General features: G+C 43.1%; 1 protein-coding gene across 3 annotated transcripts in view; it reads left to right on the top strand.

Annotated features, from left to right (window-relative positions):
- The window catches only part of AGO2 (argonaute RISC catalytic component 2), a 47408-nt gene that overhangs the window by 12891 nt on the left and 17855 nt on the right, over positions 1-16662 (top strand). For 2 of the 3 annotated variants that reach the window (XM_040547355.1, XM_040547356.1), the window contains exons 2-6: positions 3765-3960; positions 7194-7314; positions 12832-13016; positions 14383-14519; positions 14656-14790. In XM_040547355.1, the coding sequence (XP_040403289.1) occupies positions 3765-3960; positions 7194-7314; positions 12832-13016; positions 14383-14519; positions 14656-14790 (774 nt within the window). The remainder of the gene's footprint in view (positions 1-3764; positions 3961-7193; positions 7315-12831; positions 13017-14382; positions 14520-14655; positions 14791-16662) is intronic. The other variant, XM_040547354.1, reaches the window with a different exon arrangement.

Below are 16662 nucleotides of genomic sequence, written 5' to 3'. Positions count from 1 at the left end.
TAGCAAACGAGTGAGGAGCTTCTGATAGCTCTCTCTCGGATGTTTCACGTTTAATAACTCTCTCATCTTCCAGTTCATTCTCCCCCTGACAGCGCTTTAAGAGTAAGATCCAGGTATCCACGCGGAGTTCTTGAACGCTTTGCGGTGCTGCCTGTGCTAGGGAAGGAGCCTCTGGAAAAGCAGGAAAGGAGAAATAGAAAGAAAAAACCACGGCTGTGTTTGGAAAGCTGCCAGCGGTGGCCCTCTGGGCCCCAGTGGGTGGGTTTGGGCAGCTTTCCGTGGGCAGAGTCCAGCTGTATCCTCCGACACACCTCCCCACGCTCCAAAACGTCCCCGGCGGGAGCTCATACACGAAGAAGAGCCTTCCCCTGCTGGCACCTTTCCAAGGGTGCAGGGAATTACTCGGGAGCGCTGCAGCCGGGAGCTGGGGCAGCGTGTCGGGGCAGCTTTGAACACAGCAGCTACGTTTTACGATTCAGGTTCGTGGGTTTTCTTCAACGAAAAAGAGTAATAACGCTCTGAACTCAGCGTGTTGTGACTCCGAACTTCACAGATGGTCGCTGTAACGCGTTTCACACGAGGTTATCTTGCTGTTTCTTCGCATTCTTAATGTGAGGTGGTAGTCCCCACAGTGAGTTCACACCACCAGTTGTCATTTCTGGTTTAACTTCGGGTTTCCCCCCGCAGTGAAGTCGGCGTCCCTCAGTCCTCCAGCTGCAGCGTGTGGCCGCGATGGAGGCTGCCTGCTTATCGGGTCAGCGCTGCTGTTTAATAAACAGGACTTATCTCCTTGAAGCACCACCCTGCCCTAAATAAGTTGGACTTGGTGAGCTGAGCCAGAAATAGCTTTTTTTTTTTTTTTTTAATTGGATCATTAAAAAAAAAAGTTTAAAAATACACGGTGCAGGTGTGCTGTCAAACCGCCTTCGCATCTTGCCCAGCAGGCTGCGTTTTTCTCTCCTCCAGCCCTCTGAGCATCTCCGTGGCCTTCTTCTGGACCAGCTCCAACAGCCCCACGTCCTTCTTGTGCTGAGGGACCAAGACCTGGACGCAGGGCTCCAGGTGGGGCCTCACAAGGACAAAGCAGAAGGGGAAAACCCCCTCCCTCCCCTGCTGGCCACCCTTCTGTCCCACTTGGACTTGTTGAACCTCATGAGGTTCACGTGGGCCCACTTGTCCGGCCTGCCCAGGTCCCTTTGGATGGCGTCCCTTCCTCCCTCTGTGATGCTGATCCTTGGCTTGCCAAATCTTAAAAATTTGGAAGTACTTTTCAGAGAGATGAAAAATGCTGCATCAAATCTGGCACAGAAAAAAGGAAGGGCAGGGAAATAAGGCTGGGGCAGTAGATACAGAAATGTCAGAAAGCGTACAAATTGGGGGCGAAGAGAAGGGAAACGCTTAATATGGATGTGATAACAGTTGAACAGGTGCTAGTGGTAAGGCAGCGCATAATCCAGCTAGGATAGAGTGTGGGTAAAAAGAGCAGAAATGTTCAAAGACAAATGCCGGGAGCCCGGGCAGAAAATGGAAACGATTTTGGAATGGCTGCTGCTATGGAAATGATAGGGAACAACACAAAAAATACAGAATAATGTCAGTGCCCAGGCCACTGTGGTTGAACGGGGATGTTAGGGAAAAATGGAAATGAAAATAACGGCTTTAATGCAGTAATGAGGTGTAAGCAATAAAATGGCTGAAATCCTAGGTGGGAGCCAGATTTTTTGGGGGGAAAAGTTGGTAAAGGAGAACCTGTTGGAGGGGAGTTGAACGCTTGCTGCGGAGCCTTCTGGTGGGGTTTGGAGTTGAGTAGTAGAAAGCTTTGAAATGTTGCAGGTCTAAAAGATTGTGGGAGCAGTTTTCTCACCTGGTCCTGCAGAGGAGGGGGAATGACAGAGCAGCTTGGTGCCACGGTGAGCCCGCCACGAGCACGAAACCAAAGGCTGTCAGAAAGGGGCATCTTGCCCGCATCTATCCAGTTTGGCACTGGAGAATCACCGTTGTTAGTGGTGATGCTTACGGAAGGGAAGCAGGAAAGAAGACTGGACTTCAGTTGGACTTTAAAATAAGTAAGGAGAGACTGACAGGGGGAAACAGCCCTGGGGGTTGAAGGGTCAAGCGGAGAAATGATGCTGCTGGGGTCAGGAATGGTCTTGTTTGGGCAGAGATCATTTAGGAAATGATTGTTAGGGATAAGTGTGTGAAATTCCGTGATGTATGGGAAAGGGAGGACCTGAGTGTTGTGCAGAAGGCAGCAGGGTAATGAATACAGAGTAAAATCTGTGCAAAGAGAGGATCACACACCTGGGAGTGAGTAGGGAGCTGGGAGAGGATCCGTCATGAACAGCCGGGATGGATGTGAACATCGTGGCTGATCACTGGGTGCCTGGGATCACTGTAAGGCATAATGGGCAAAAGCAGCTTTGGGTTGAGTAGCACGACAACTCCAGCTGAGAGATGAAAGCTTTGGTGTGCTCACCCCAGCCCCTGATGGGACCTCGTGTAGAAAAGTAGTCTGTGGTGCTCGGGTCAGCCTCGTTCAGGGAAGGTGAACTGAAAATCCGTGTGCTTGAAAGGCTACGGGATGAGAATAAAGGCAGTTCTGTGAGATTAATAGAAAAAGAATAACGTAGGTTTGAGAAATAAATGGGTATTTGGTTTAAATCTGAAACCACAGTCGGTGCTGAATCTAAAAGGCAGCGAGAATAACCCGACAAGGACTAAATCAGCCAGAAAGCAGGAGGGTATTTCTGAGCGTTACCGTTCTGGGAGCACTTTCCAGCAGAGAAGGTGACGGACGTGCGGATGGAAGGACACGCGTTGTTGAGGACCGAGCTGGGTGATCCCGAAACCCCAGCTGGGTGCTCACACGTAGCGAGGAGCCCGCTGGGCTCTTTCACACCTGAGCATTTTGCTGCGAGTTACTGCAGCTCTAGACCTCGGGCAAACCGAGCACTGCTGTTTCAGGAGCTTTGGATGCTCAAATTGTTATCTTAGATCCTTTTTGGTGGATTTTTAATGGAATTCCTAGGTTAAAACAAGCAGCTATTGCGCTTCGGCTGTGCCTTGCCCGATCTATAGCAGACGGCTGTTGTTTGAGCTCAGTAACGCGGGACAACAGCCGGAGGCTATTTGCTCTGTTTGCTTCCCGCATAAAGGAAACAGCAGGGTATAGCTGAATTCTAACACGCCGTGTTTGCCAGAGAGCAGAGATGTGCAGGAACGACTCCTGGGCTTCGTTCCTGCTCTTGGCAGGCTGTGGTGATCAGAGCAAAATGCATACAGCTGAAATACGCCTGTGGTATTTGCTTTATGTGCATACAAGCCTTTCAGATACGACTTCAAAGGTGGCTGAAGTAGTGTAAACTCCATCTTACAGGTGTTTGCTCAAATAAAAGTGGTTAGGTGATTTGCTTCTGTATCTCTTTTGAAACTGTGATCTTCCCTGCAGGGAAGTAGTGATGCTCTAGTTCTCACTTTTCCAGCAGTGCGTGCTTAGCATCTCAAAATCCTGTCCAGGATAGGGAAATGTAACTGGTTTTAAGATTTTGGTCAGTAATCAGGACTAGGAAATACAGCGAATAATGAACCAGCATCGGAAGAAGAGATTCATGGACTCCTGTTGGCATATTTTTCTGTTTTGTTCTTAATTTGGGTTACCAATTTGAGTGTGCTCTACTTCATTGGTCAAATAACCTGTAAATTCGCTCAACGGTCAGTTGAATGTAGCTCACAGGGCTGAATTTTTTGCTCTTTTTTTTTTCCAGTGCTCGCGCCTCCTCCACCAATGCCACCACCAATACAGGGATATGCCTTCAAACCTCCTCCTCGCCCAGATTTCGGTACTTCTGGGAGAACAATCAAACTGCAGGCCAACTTCTTTGAAATGGACATTCCTAAAATAGATATCTACCATTATGAGTTGGACATAAAGCCAGAAAAATGCCCTAGAAGAGTTAACAGGTAATGGCGTGCTTTGCTTTTCCTCTGTTTGTTACATTCCTGCGGTGATTTGAAAATGCTGGAGCCGTGTGCTGGGTTTTGTGGACAGCTCAGAGGAGTTTTTCTATCTATTCATTTTCTGCACTGACAGCTTCTGGCTTTGCATGTTCATCAACAGGAGTTATTTCTGAGAGTTTTTCTTCCTTTCTTACCAACTCAGCGCTAGTGGTCCCTTATTTCGATGGAGCTTGCCAGCTTGTGATTAAAGCCACTGTGTTAACTCTAGAGGGGTCAGGTCAGTATAAACCAACTGGATAAATACGATTCTTGGTATTGCTTAAATATTGGAATGCAGCTGGCTGGCAAGCTCTTCAGCAAGAAGAGCTTCTTGTTTTCCTACCTTCCCCTGTGGAAAAAGAGAGGTAAAACCCATTTGTTTGTGCTGCTGTGAGAGGATCGCGGAGGGACTGAATTAGGTAAGAAATTATCCTTCATCAGGAGATTCTATATAAGGGAAAGATATGCTCCTGAAACAGATAGCGAGATGAAAACACGGATCAGTTGGCCAAGGAAACAGGCAATTAGGTCCCGCGTTTTGCATGTGTGCCCTATTAGTCACAGTGTGGCAACCTCATTAACTTGGAGGAGAGTGGTGTTGCCAGAAGTGAAACTGAGAACAAGACTTGGCACCGACTCGAAACCGCAAGTGTCTTCATCGTAACTACCTACACATCTTGACTGTAGAGGATCGGAATGGCGTGTTTATATATTCAAGAGCAAAAACTTTCCGCATTAAAAAAAGGTCACATGGGTGGAACATGCAGTCATGAGCGAAGTGTGAAGTCAAAAAAAGCCACCTGAAAGCCAAAGTTTTCCTAACATGAAGTAATAAACTGGAGTGTGCTACCCATCGTTACCCTGACGAGGCCACTAATGGTAGGATTTCCATAAAGCGGCACTGCTAACCTTTGCAATTCTGTTTTATTTTTTTTTCCCGTGGCTAGCTATTAGAAATTTAATTTTGAAGCTCGTTGAGAATTGGGTCTAGTTTTGAAAGCAAACACTCTTTGCTAAATTCTCTTCAGGAGCAGGTATAAACGTGCATGGACTAAATGCCTTTTGCAGTAACCAGGGCTGTCGTAAGCGCATTTCATGATGCTACAGTATGTGTTTCTGGTGCGGTGTGGGAAGAATACAAATGGGATTCCCTCAATGAAGGGTGTGTTTTACTTCTTTGAGCACTTATTCGTGCTTTTCTTACCCTGTAGATGTACATGCCTTTGCCCACGCCTGGGTTTTTGTTAGGCAGAACCTTTCAATCCTACGTGTGTACCTGTGTTTGTGTATGTATTTGGGTATATATGTAGGGTTTTGTGGGGTGCGTGTATAGTCCAGGACTAAACTGTACTTTTTTTTTTTTACAACTGCATTAATACATATATTTATAGTAAATAGCTTGTGTTACTTTATAATCCCTAGAAAAGATGGGGGGACATCTTATTTTCATTTACACTGCTCCCTCATCTGTCCTGGCTTCCTTCGTCAGTTTCGTTCTAGGATTTGCTATGGCTTCGACAGATACGTGTCCAGATCTATTTTGGCTGACGGTCAGGATGGGCAACGTGGCATTGGGTTCTGTGCCGTGGATGCCCTCAGTTTAAGTTGTGAGAATAGCTGGGGCTCACAGGGCTCAAAATGAGCTTCACTTCTGGTCAGCGGCCTCGAGTTCTTGTGTGCACGCATGGTCTCTGTGGAATAGTAGTCCCAGGGGGCTGAAGTTGGAGAATCAGTAAATAACTCTACTTTTAACTTCAGATGGAAAAAATGCTTTCACTTTTCATTTAGATGTCTCGACCCACCGCTGAGAAACACGGTTGCTAAATGTGGCTTAAAGTTTGAAAACCTTAATTAAGTAGAAGCGTTCATTTTCGTACAGAGTAGTTTACAATCAAAGCTTGCTTAGTAGGAGAATGGATTTTCTGTTACTCAAAACATTTAACTTAAGGTTGAAATATATTTTTCTCCTCCCAACCTTGAAGTATGTACTTGTTCAGTCAGATATTGCAGATCCAAGGCAGAAATTACTGGGCCAAGTTTCGTTCCTACTTCTCACAAGGTCAGACAAGTTTCTTTTAATGGTCTCATCTTGTCTTAAAGCCTTGGGACACAGCAAAGAAATTGTCAGCTAAAAGTCTTCATTGGTTACAGCACTTGAATGAACTCGGCGTTTCTTCTCAGAGCTTTGTGTCGCTCCAGTATCCAGCTAGGCTAATTACCTGTCCAAGAAACGGTGTTTAAAACAGCCGTCGCAGCCTCTCTGGGCTAGTTGACAGTGGTACTGAAGAAACAGCATCCCGTGGCTTTCCTTTCTGTGTCAGCTCCACTTCTTCATGCCCTTTTGCTCCCAGCCATGCGTTAAGGATCTTCTAGGCAGCGTGCTGCAGGCTGCTGATGGGTTTCTAATTTTCCAGCCGTGTGATACAGATGGCCCGAGGATGTCTTTTTGGGACGCTCGGACCAAAGGCTTTTGGCATCAAAGGGCGGTGTTATTCCACCAGGCTGCTCGTCTGCTGGTGGACTGCATGGCCAGTGTGTAACCACTGTGGTTTGACAAAAAGTTGGGGTGGTTGCTTCGTTCATACTAACAACCCATTCCAGCTATGCTTTATGAATGAAGATACATTTTTAATACGTGTGAGTCCCTGTGAACGCGAGTTTTGCTGCTTTTGTGGGGGAAAAAAAAGGCATTTAAGGCATCCTTCTTAGTGTTATGGAAAACGTTTGCTTACCACTGTCGTCGTAGGAATATCGTGCTGGTGCAACCCTAAGGCTGCAAGGTTGGATAGTGGTTCTTTGAAAGCTTCTCAGTCTGCTGGGCTTTTGGTCCACCATCCTCTGGTGACATGCAGAAAGAACTGTAGGACCGGGGAGCGGGAGCCCCAGAGAATACCATGCACCTTCTGTTTAGAGCCTGAGCTAGCACGTTCTTCTGGTCTGCCAGTTCTAGTAAATCACAGAAAACAGGAAGGAAAGCTTCAATCTGAAAACGCTAAAAATAGCTGCTTTGAGAAAACCGTTTAGTCTGTGAAAAGGTTGCTTTCGTTCAGGTCAGCTAAACAAATCGTAGCTTTAATGCCCAACGGTGGACATCCCTTTAATTTTCTTCATGCTTCTGCTCGTAAACGTTAATGTTCACTTGCTGCTTAACATCAAAAGTAAAAAGTTGAATTAACGTCATCTTTTTGTGTTTTCAGGGAAATAGTGGAGCATATGGTTCAGCACTTTAAAACACAGATCTTTGGGGATCGCAAGCCAGTGTTTGATGGAAGAAAAAACCTTTACACAGCTATGCCGCTTCCCATTGGAAGAGATAAAGTAAGTTTTAAAGAGAAGAGTTTCTAGCGGGTGATTCCAATGTAACATTTGCAGAGCCTTTCTAATAACTGATCGCAACTGTTTCGTGTGTGTGTGTAAATGTGTTCTGCTGCCTTTAGATGCCACTTTACTCAGGGTACGGTTTCGTAGAATCACGGAATGGTTTGGGTTGGAAGGGACCTTGAAGATCACCTGATTGCACCCCCCTGCCGTGGGACACCTCCCACCAGCCCAGGTTGCCCAAAGCCCCATCCAGCCTGGCCTTGAGCACCTCCAGGGATGGGGCATCCACAGCTTCTCTGGGCAGCCTGTGCCAGGGCCTCACCACCCTCTGAGTGAAGAATTTCCTCCTAACCTCTAATCTAAATCTCCCCTCTTGTAGTTTAAAACCGTTTCCCCTTGTCCTGTCATTGTCTGCCCGAGCAAAATTTGCTGGCCATCTTTTTTGTAATACTTTTTAAGTATTGAGAAGCTGCAGTTAAGGTCACCTCAGAGCTTTCTCTTCTCCAGGCTGAACATCCCCAGCTCTCTCAGCCTTTCTCCACAGGAGAGGTGCTCCAGCCCCCTGACCGTCCTCGTGGCCTCTTCTGGACCCACTCTAACAGCCCCACATCTGCCAGCTGTAGTGTCGGCTCATTTATGTCATCAAAGCCTACTGAGAGCTGATTATTATTATCCACTAATTGGAAGAAGCTCCTGCATCACTTGGTTGGCAGTATGGAACCTCTTCTCTTGTCTTTTGTGATGTGAGAGCCAAATTAGCTTTAATTGCCCAGGCAAAGACCTGCTAGCTGAGCACTGGGGCAGGCGAAGACCGCTCGAGTGTTTTGTTTGCCAGCTCTGTCCTGGGGAAAGTGACCTCTTCAGTCACTCTGGCTGTGTATACCCACTGATGACAAATCTATACCCACTGATGAATCGTTACGCAGGAAGAAAAGAAAAAGAACATGCTAACACACAGACCCTGTAAAATAATTTAGCCTACACTTGCTGTGGTCTGATACCAGATTGAATTTTCCGCGACCTTTTTTATTTATATGCTAAATACTTGAGGATAGAGTCATGCTCGTTATTCATTTGTGCTGCAGTAGTTTCTGGAGGCCATTCCACCCTTCTGCTGTGGGTGCAAGGTGAGGCATGTGCAATTAGGGACAAAGCCTGTTCTATCCTGTTGACTACAACAAAAGAAGACAAAGTAAAATGCAAATGAATTATAGAGGGATATGGAAACTTGCTGTGTGCTACAACTGGGAGCAGAGCTCAGGTCTTCCTGAATTTGGTAAGTGTGCTGTAACGCAGTTATACTGACCTTCTGTGTCTCCTGCTGTGTGCCTGGGCAGTGCTGGACGTGGTTGATAGTTCTACCCAAATCAAGCTCTTGCTCTCCTAGCTGCAATTTATATTTCCCCAAAGTGTGCTGAAGTGAGTACAATTCAGTAAAGGTCAGTCTCTGCTCCAGTCTTAGTTATTTTTCATTAACGGATAAACTGATGTCTAGGAAAACTATAAAGGAATCATTTAAGATTATTAGAGACTTTTTTTTTTTGGCCTTCACATATGGTGTCCAAGTTCCTACAGGTTTGATGCAGAAAGTTGCAAAGTATTTGCCAAAGCTAGAATGATATTTGGTGCGTGTCTCTGGGGGTGGTTAAACAGGTCCTGTGGACACACAGGCTGAGCTTGTAACTAAAATGCCATCTGAGCTGTGCATGAATAACTCTACACTTTATGACAAGCGTGAAGTACGGCATTTAAAAAGGAAAAGTAAATGAAAAATGGTCCTTCTGTGGAAGAGAAAGGAACGTGGGATCAAAGTAATCCTCTGATCTAGTGCGAGCGTGTGAGATGCAAGGTGACCTTCACTTGGCGCAACTGGGTGGGATGACCTCCAGCTGCTCTGCTCCTCTTTGTTGTGTGTCTGAGTATCTGCTTCCTGAGCACAACTCTGCTCGAGATGCTCTCGGATTTTAAAACCCACTTGTGCTAGATCATAGATCTAGCAGAGGAGAGGTGTTAATCTCCAAAAACAAACGAACAAACAAAAAAAAAGCCACAAAAATGGTTTAGATCGTTTTATTTGTGTGACTGGCTGACATTTAGGCTCAGTTCTAACAAACTGCTCTTTTTCCCTTTTTCCCAGCAGATACAGGACTTATGCAGTTATTAAAGTTATTACCCTGGAGGAAAGAGCTAATAGAGATAAACCTTCAGCTGGTTTAAATCAGGTGTTGGGAAATTTAGCTTAATGAGGGACATTTTTTACATGGACCTTAATTGGTTTAAGCATGGTTTAAACCAGTATAAAGCTTGTAGGTATTCAGACTTCCTCCAGGGCAATTAGATTAGGTTTCTTTTTTTTTTTTCTTTTGGCTGTTCTGTACAGAACAAACGCAGCAAGTTTACAGCATGTTTGATTTATATTTATGATCATGTTGAAAAAATTCATGAACGTACAATGATTAATAGATGGTCCTTCATCTAAATGGGCGAAGACCTTGATTAACTTTTGATGTATGTCGGTAACGGAAGAATTTCTGCTAACCAGAAGGCTGACACTAATTTCCCATCATCTTTCACCAGTTGCTCTTTAACTTAATTTACTGTTCTCATCTCTTGTCAGTGGTGTTTTTTACCTTTTTTTTCCCCTTGCTGATAACGTGCTTCTCTCATAACTTTCTCATGTACAAACACTTTTCATCTTTTCTGCTTGGCCTTCATGATAATTATACCTATTTTCATTCATTCCTTACACCACATTTTCATTCTTCCGTTCCTTTGTTTCTTTAGACCTTTCGGAACAGATAGGGAATAGGTAAGTGCTAACAGAATATTTTCTGAGTTTTTACTTACACATTCAGAAGCAAGAAATGTATAGGACACCATCAAGGCATAAAAATATAATAGCCTCCTGTTTGCCATAGGGTTCTAATAGTGAGCCCAGTTCACCTCTAACTTCTTGCTTTTGTCCTTTTGAAATATTGCTAACAACACTGTGTGTGATAGCTGACCTCTTTCGTGAATCCTTAGCTTGAATTTTCCAGCTGAGGCCCTGGGAGGTAGGCACCCAAGTATTTGATTGGAAACTGCCTATCTGTTTTCCTTGGAATCTGTGGGAAGGAAAAGCTGTAGATTAATAGATCATTATGCGATCTATTAATCTAGATTAATACGTCATATACTCAAAACATGACAAAATAATCACATAGTGATGCAAGTTTTATGGAAAAGAGAACAGAGAATTCCCCACAATTGTGTGGCTAGGTTTTAAGAGAGCAGCAACACCACGAAAATTAAATCCTGCTACGCCGATTTGTATGCATAAATCAGATGAGTACCTCAGCTACAAGCCCTGTTCTTTTTAAGAACGACTTTCCATTTTTCCACATCACTACAGTAACATCCCTTTCATTTGGGTTCTTAGCTGTCAAGTGAGGTTAACTGCTAACTGCAACACAGTGTCTCGAGCAGGACAGGTTAGTGATCGAGATTGTGAATTTTTATTTTCAGGCAGGTTATATTTGGAGAAACTGTAGGCAATCAGCTGTTAAATTCAGCTTTGCAATTTAGTAAGTTATGTAGCAAAATTCCCATGTAAAACTACTATTCTGAATTCCTCTACTTGAAATACTACTCTACTTCTCTGCTATGAAATACTACTCTGCAGTAGTATTTTATTCAGTTGAGATATTAGAGGAAGGAAACCTGGAATGATGGATTTAAACTTACTTGAGCAATGACTCTAAATTCAACTGTTTTGAGGAGGGTTTAGATCCAACAGCAAGAACTGGACTAAATTCAGCAGCGCAAATTCACTGTTAGGTCTAAACTAAGCGTGGTGGGTATTTGGCTCAGGTACTGCTCTGATCACTGGTAGGTTTGTCGAAGGTAGCTGAGCATATCTGTGTGTTAGGGTGTCGTTGCCAAAAAAGGGTAAAGTTCTTTCAAATTATGGATTATCTACTTTTAAAATTAAAGATTCGGAGAGTGGGACGGACACAAGCTTGTGGTCTAGTCATTGGCATAGAAATTCTTCAGTCCTGTGGCTTTTATATCCACTGGGGACATGGATACCTCAACATGAGTAGTCCAATTCTTTATCTTTTTCCATTTCATGGTGGTTAGGGAGCTTTGTAAACTGACATCAGGAAGGGGAAAAAAAAAATATATATATATATATATATTTAGATTAATGTACCAAAGCCACTACTAATCAGATTAGTTATGTTTTAACAGTGTCGGGAATAACAGAAATGATGGAACTTTATTTGGAGGAGAGAAGTTTACAAGAAAAATGCATCTCATCAGTCTTCTATCTGCTCTAAATGGTGTTGAAGACCTTTCGATGGCACAGTTTTTAAAGTAAAAACAAGCAAAAAGGCTTTATAGAAAGCTTCCAGCCTGTGTCAGGTGAAAACCTGTGCCTTTGTTTGCGTTTTTGGTGGAATAAATAGTCTTGGCCAGATTCAGACCAGTGATCTCTGCTTTCCATTGCTCTCTCGCGGCTGTATGGCTCCTTCCTCTACGCGAGTCTTCTGGTGAATAATGTTTGTACTGAAGGAGAGATGAGGCTGCAATTTTAATTGTGATTGTCTACTGTAAATTGTCAACTTGGGGTTTGGCTTATAGGGAGGCTTATTATTCGGGCTTTATCATTGCTTCCTATTTTTGACTGCAGAAGCTAAGCGCTGTGAAAGATCAGCTGATTGCATATATTAGCTCACTGTTACCCATGTATTGTCTTCTGTAGCCCGCTAATTACAGTTTGTCTGTAAGTGGATGCCTTTTGTAGTCAAAAAGTAAGCTCCCTAGGACAGGAAAATGCAACGTGTTTGTTTATAACCAGCACAAAGGATATTCTTCTGATCGTGTTATTTCTTGTAGTCACTCCCACAAGTCTTAATTTCAGACAAGCCTTAATCTTTGTTGGTTTAAGAATTGTGCTCAGACTTTTTCTTTTAATAAAGATGAGAAAACAGCGTTACAAAATACTCCACAGGTAGAGTAATTCACGATAATGTAGTTTGGTTTTGGATGTAAAATTCAAAGTAGAGCCTAACACAGCGAGGAAATGCGCCTGTTTCCCACATGCTAATATCACCAGTATAAGGAAGAGTACCTGAACTATGTGAATCTTGGCAGGTAATTGCAGACCGCGTTTTATTTTGGGCACGCAGAAGCTGACGTGCGTGTTGCTGCATTAGTTTGTGTTGGGTATCTGAAATCGAGTTATCAGATCTTCACGGAGACCTCCCTGTTTGTACACAAACACTTCCAAAATACAGTTTTGTCTCGGAGGTAGATAGATGCCAGTTGGGAAGGCTGCCAGTTTTCTGAAACACACCTTTGGAAAAATCTAGCCATAAAAAGAGGTTGTAGCTAATATAGGTCGTTTCTTCATCATTGCTCTTTGTCTTCTCCCATGTTTTACAACATTTTTCAGCGTGGTCCCTTGTAAGTCCCTCTCATTTTTCCCTGTCAATGGAAAGAATCATCTTGGTTTGTTGTTTGGCATTGTTGCAGGTGGAGCTGGAGGTCACGCTGCCAGGAGAAGGCAAGGACAGGATATTTAAGGTGGCAATCAAGTGGATGTCCTGTGTGAGTTTGCAGGCTTTACACGATGCTCTTTCTGGCCGGCTTCCGAGCGTCCCGTTTGAAACCATCCAGGCTCTGGACGTGGTGATGAGGCACTTGCCTTCCATGAGGTAAGCAGCAGACACTGGCATGGTTTAGAAAATTTGCCTTGTTGCTTAGGAAATTGCCTTATGGCTTAGGAAATTTGTCTGAATCACTTCAGCAGCTGTTTTGAGTAGGTGGACACAGATCAACCCAAATAATAGCTACCTATTGGGGCCAGGCAAGACGCAGTATGGCACTTTTCTGCTCATCAGGAGAAGGGAATAGCCTCAAGCCTGGATACAAGTCCCTTTCCTCACTGATTTTCAGCCTCATTCCCTGCTGGTGTGCTCTCTGGGGTGCCCTCCCATCTCAGCAGCGCCCTGTTTCTTTCTGGGCCTCAGAGAAGGAAGCCCCCTGAGCTGAAAGTCCTCGGAGGCTGGGAGACGTGTAAGGGCAGTTTTAAAACTTTTTGCCCTATTCCTGTGTTTTCTTTGGCAGATGTTAATTGCTGATTTTGTATATCACCGTGCTAGAGAGACATTAGTGTCACAAGTACAGCTATTTTTGTAGGAGAAAAAAAATTATCCTTCAAAATACTTCCCCAAGCCAGTGGGATCTATGGCGTTTGTAGTTAACGCGAGACGCTGCGTTTCTTTAAATCTGCTGCAATGAAAAGACTCGCTTAACAACACTGTTCAAATTAAATTCAGCTGGGAAGTAAAGAACAAAGCTTAATAGGGCTGAACTTTCCCATTTTAAAGGACTAAAGAGAGACAGTGAGAATTAAATTTATGCAAATATCTTTAAGCAGCCTTATATCGCGTTGACTTTATCCTCACATTAAGGATTAAAAAAAAATCACTTCAGTCAGCTTTTTCAGTAAATAAACCAGCCAAGACTAGTTATTCATGCATCTGTGTTCAGAGAAGCATATTAGCACTGGTGTTGATTAGTTTGATATTAAATATATTGTACCGAATTACCAGTGCAATGATTTTGATGCGGCTGAAAGATGTGTCAGAAATACTTAGATCGGTTGTTCACCTGCACAAAGTTTCCATGGATTTTAGAGGAAGCCATGCACAAATACAGGGAGAGATTATTACTGTGCTGTTTTAATAGTAGAGTTCTTTAATTATTCTCTTACTGAAGCATGTCTGAATTGTTAACAGAGTACGAAAAAGTTATTAATACCCACTAATTCAACCCACGAAGTATAAAAAGGGAGTATACTGAAAATAAATGTAAAAACCAACCTGACTAGTAGCCAATTGTTTAATATAACTAAATGGATTTTAAGAAGTATAACCTAGAGTCCTGACAGGGATTTCAGATTATTGTTTGAAACACTCATAGTTCTGTGCTTTCAAGTAGGAATTTTTATTAGTTATGTCTTTATTGCTGTTTTTTCCTTCTGCTTTAATTTTACGATCTGAATTTATTTTATTTCAGATATACTCCTGTGGGGCGATCTTTTTTTACAGCATCAGAAGGGTGCTCAAATCCATTAGGCGGTGGCAGAGAGGTTTGGTTTGGGTTCCATCAATCAGTCAGACCTTCCTTATGGAAAATGATGTTAAATATTGATGGTAGGTCGTGTACAAATTCCTTCTTCCTCCTTTTCTCTCTTTCAATGGGAAGGCCAAACTCTTATTCCCTCTGTTGGGTTTCTTTTAAAATTTCCTCAGTATTTTTGTAATACAACCTTACTGTTTTTGTCTACAGTATCTGCAACTGCATTTTACAAAGCACAGCCAGTTATTGAGTTTGTATGTGAAGTTTTGGACTTCAAAAGTATTGAAGAACAACAAAAACCTCTGACAGATTCCCAAAGGGTAAAGTTTACCAAAGAAATAAAAGGTAATAATTATATATAAAGCTGTTTTATTCTGTCTACTCATAGATTATCAACACACATTCAAAAGATTTTCCTTAGCAGTTGACTATTTGGGAGACAGATTATCATAACGAACAGTGAACATGCTTTTTGAGCAAACTAAGAGGCAAGAAACATTTTATTGCTTGCATATGTTTCAAGACTTTGACAGAGTTTCTTGAACTACAAGCAAAATTGGGTCAGTTCAGAAAAGTCTGTGGCTTCAGACGTGATTCAGTCGTGCGAAAGGTTAAGTGAGGTTTTTGTTTCATTTATTTTTGAAGCAGGAACATTTAGAGCTTGGGTATGTATAAGTAAATTATCATACATTTGAGAATATTCGGCAACTATACATGCATGTGCATTTAGCCTGTGGCAGAGAGAGTAATTTCAATTAGCTTTGTCCTTCATGAAAGTGCTGCAGTTAATCCATGAAGATGACAGATTTTAGTCTCTAAGTGTTGGGATGAACTCTTATCCTAACAGCAGATGGATTGTAACTTAATTACTGAGATCAGTTACTGGCTTGTATAAGCTTTTCCTCCTCCTTTAAGCGTAGGTTCTCTTGACATACCTTCCTTTTATCGTGCCTCACCACCACCCAGTCACTTGATCAAGTGTCAGGTCAAAGTTACTCGTGCGTGCAGACGTCTGAGAGCATCTCAGTGTAGAGGAACTGAGATCCTTTCAGTTTGTGCAGCACCATCCCTTATTATGTCAGTCTACTTAAAAAAAAAAAAAAAAAAGTTACCTTCTCAAATGAATTTTGCTTTTTCACCCTGTATTTAGAACTTAAATATTACTTTATGCTTTGCTCTTCTTAAAGTAGTTGCATCTCTAGAGTAAATGCAAGTTACAATTAGACATGCGGAAGTGTTGCGTTATTTTCTGTCTCTAATCCAGTCATTTCAAGTTGTTTGTAAAGACTGGGATTTCATGGTTTTCTTGTTTTTTGTTGTGTGGGTTTTTTTTAATTACTCAGTCTCATTTTTTTAGAGAGTGCTGCTGTAAAGATTTTCATATTCCAGCTTTTACTAATAAATCGGCAACGTGTTTTTGCATACTTAAGTGTAGTTCGTATGTATAATTTCCTGGAAGTAAGTTACAGTTATTCAAATAAGGAATGACTGAATCAAAGAGTAGGAGAGGGGAATCGTGCTGTTCGTGTTGTTCACTGAGTCCATACCCAGAATGTTTCTTCTGGAGAATCAGGCTCACTCTGTTGTGGTTTAACCTGGCAGGCGCTAAGCACCACACAGCTGTTCCTTCACTCCCTCTCATGTGGGATGGAGGAGAGAACTGGAAAAAAGTGACTTTGTGTAGACCTGTGGCTTGAGATAAAGGCAGTTTAATAGGAAAGAAAAGGGAGGAGGAAAAAAAGAAGAATAAACAAAACAAGTGACACATAACATACACCACCTGCCGACACATGCACAACCGCTCCCTGAGCAGCGGCAGCCCTCCACCCCAGCCATCTCCCCCCAGTTTTTTTATTGCTCAGCATAACGGTGTGTGGTGTGGGACATCCCTTTGGTCAGCCTGGGCCAGCTGTCCTGCTTCTGTCCCCTCGCAGCTCCCTGTGCACCCCCAGCCCCTCTCTGGCAGGGCAGTGTGTGAGAAGCTGAAAAGACCTTGACTTATTAGTGTGAGCACTGCTCTGCAATAATTAAACCCAGTTATCAGCATTATTCTCATCCTAAATCCAAAACACAGCACCATACCAGGCACTACGAAGAAAATTAACACTATCTTGGATGAAACCAGGACACCTTCCTTCATGATATGCTAGTTAAAAAGTAAGTTAGGCAAGAAAAACAAGCTGCATAAATGTGTTTTGTGGTGAAAGCAGCTTTAGG

The sequence above is a fragment of the Cygnus olor genome, chromosome 2 (genome assembly GCF_009769625.2).
Source record: "Cygnus olor isolate bCygOlo1 chromosome 2, bCygOlo1.pri.v2, whole genome shotgun sequence".
NCBI classification, from domain to species: Eukaryota; Metazoa; Chordata; class Aves; order Anseriformes; family Anatidae; genus Cygnus; species Cygnus olor.
This window is presented reverse-complemented; position numbering and strand designations above follow the sequence as displayed.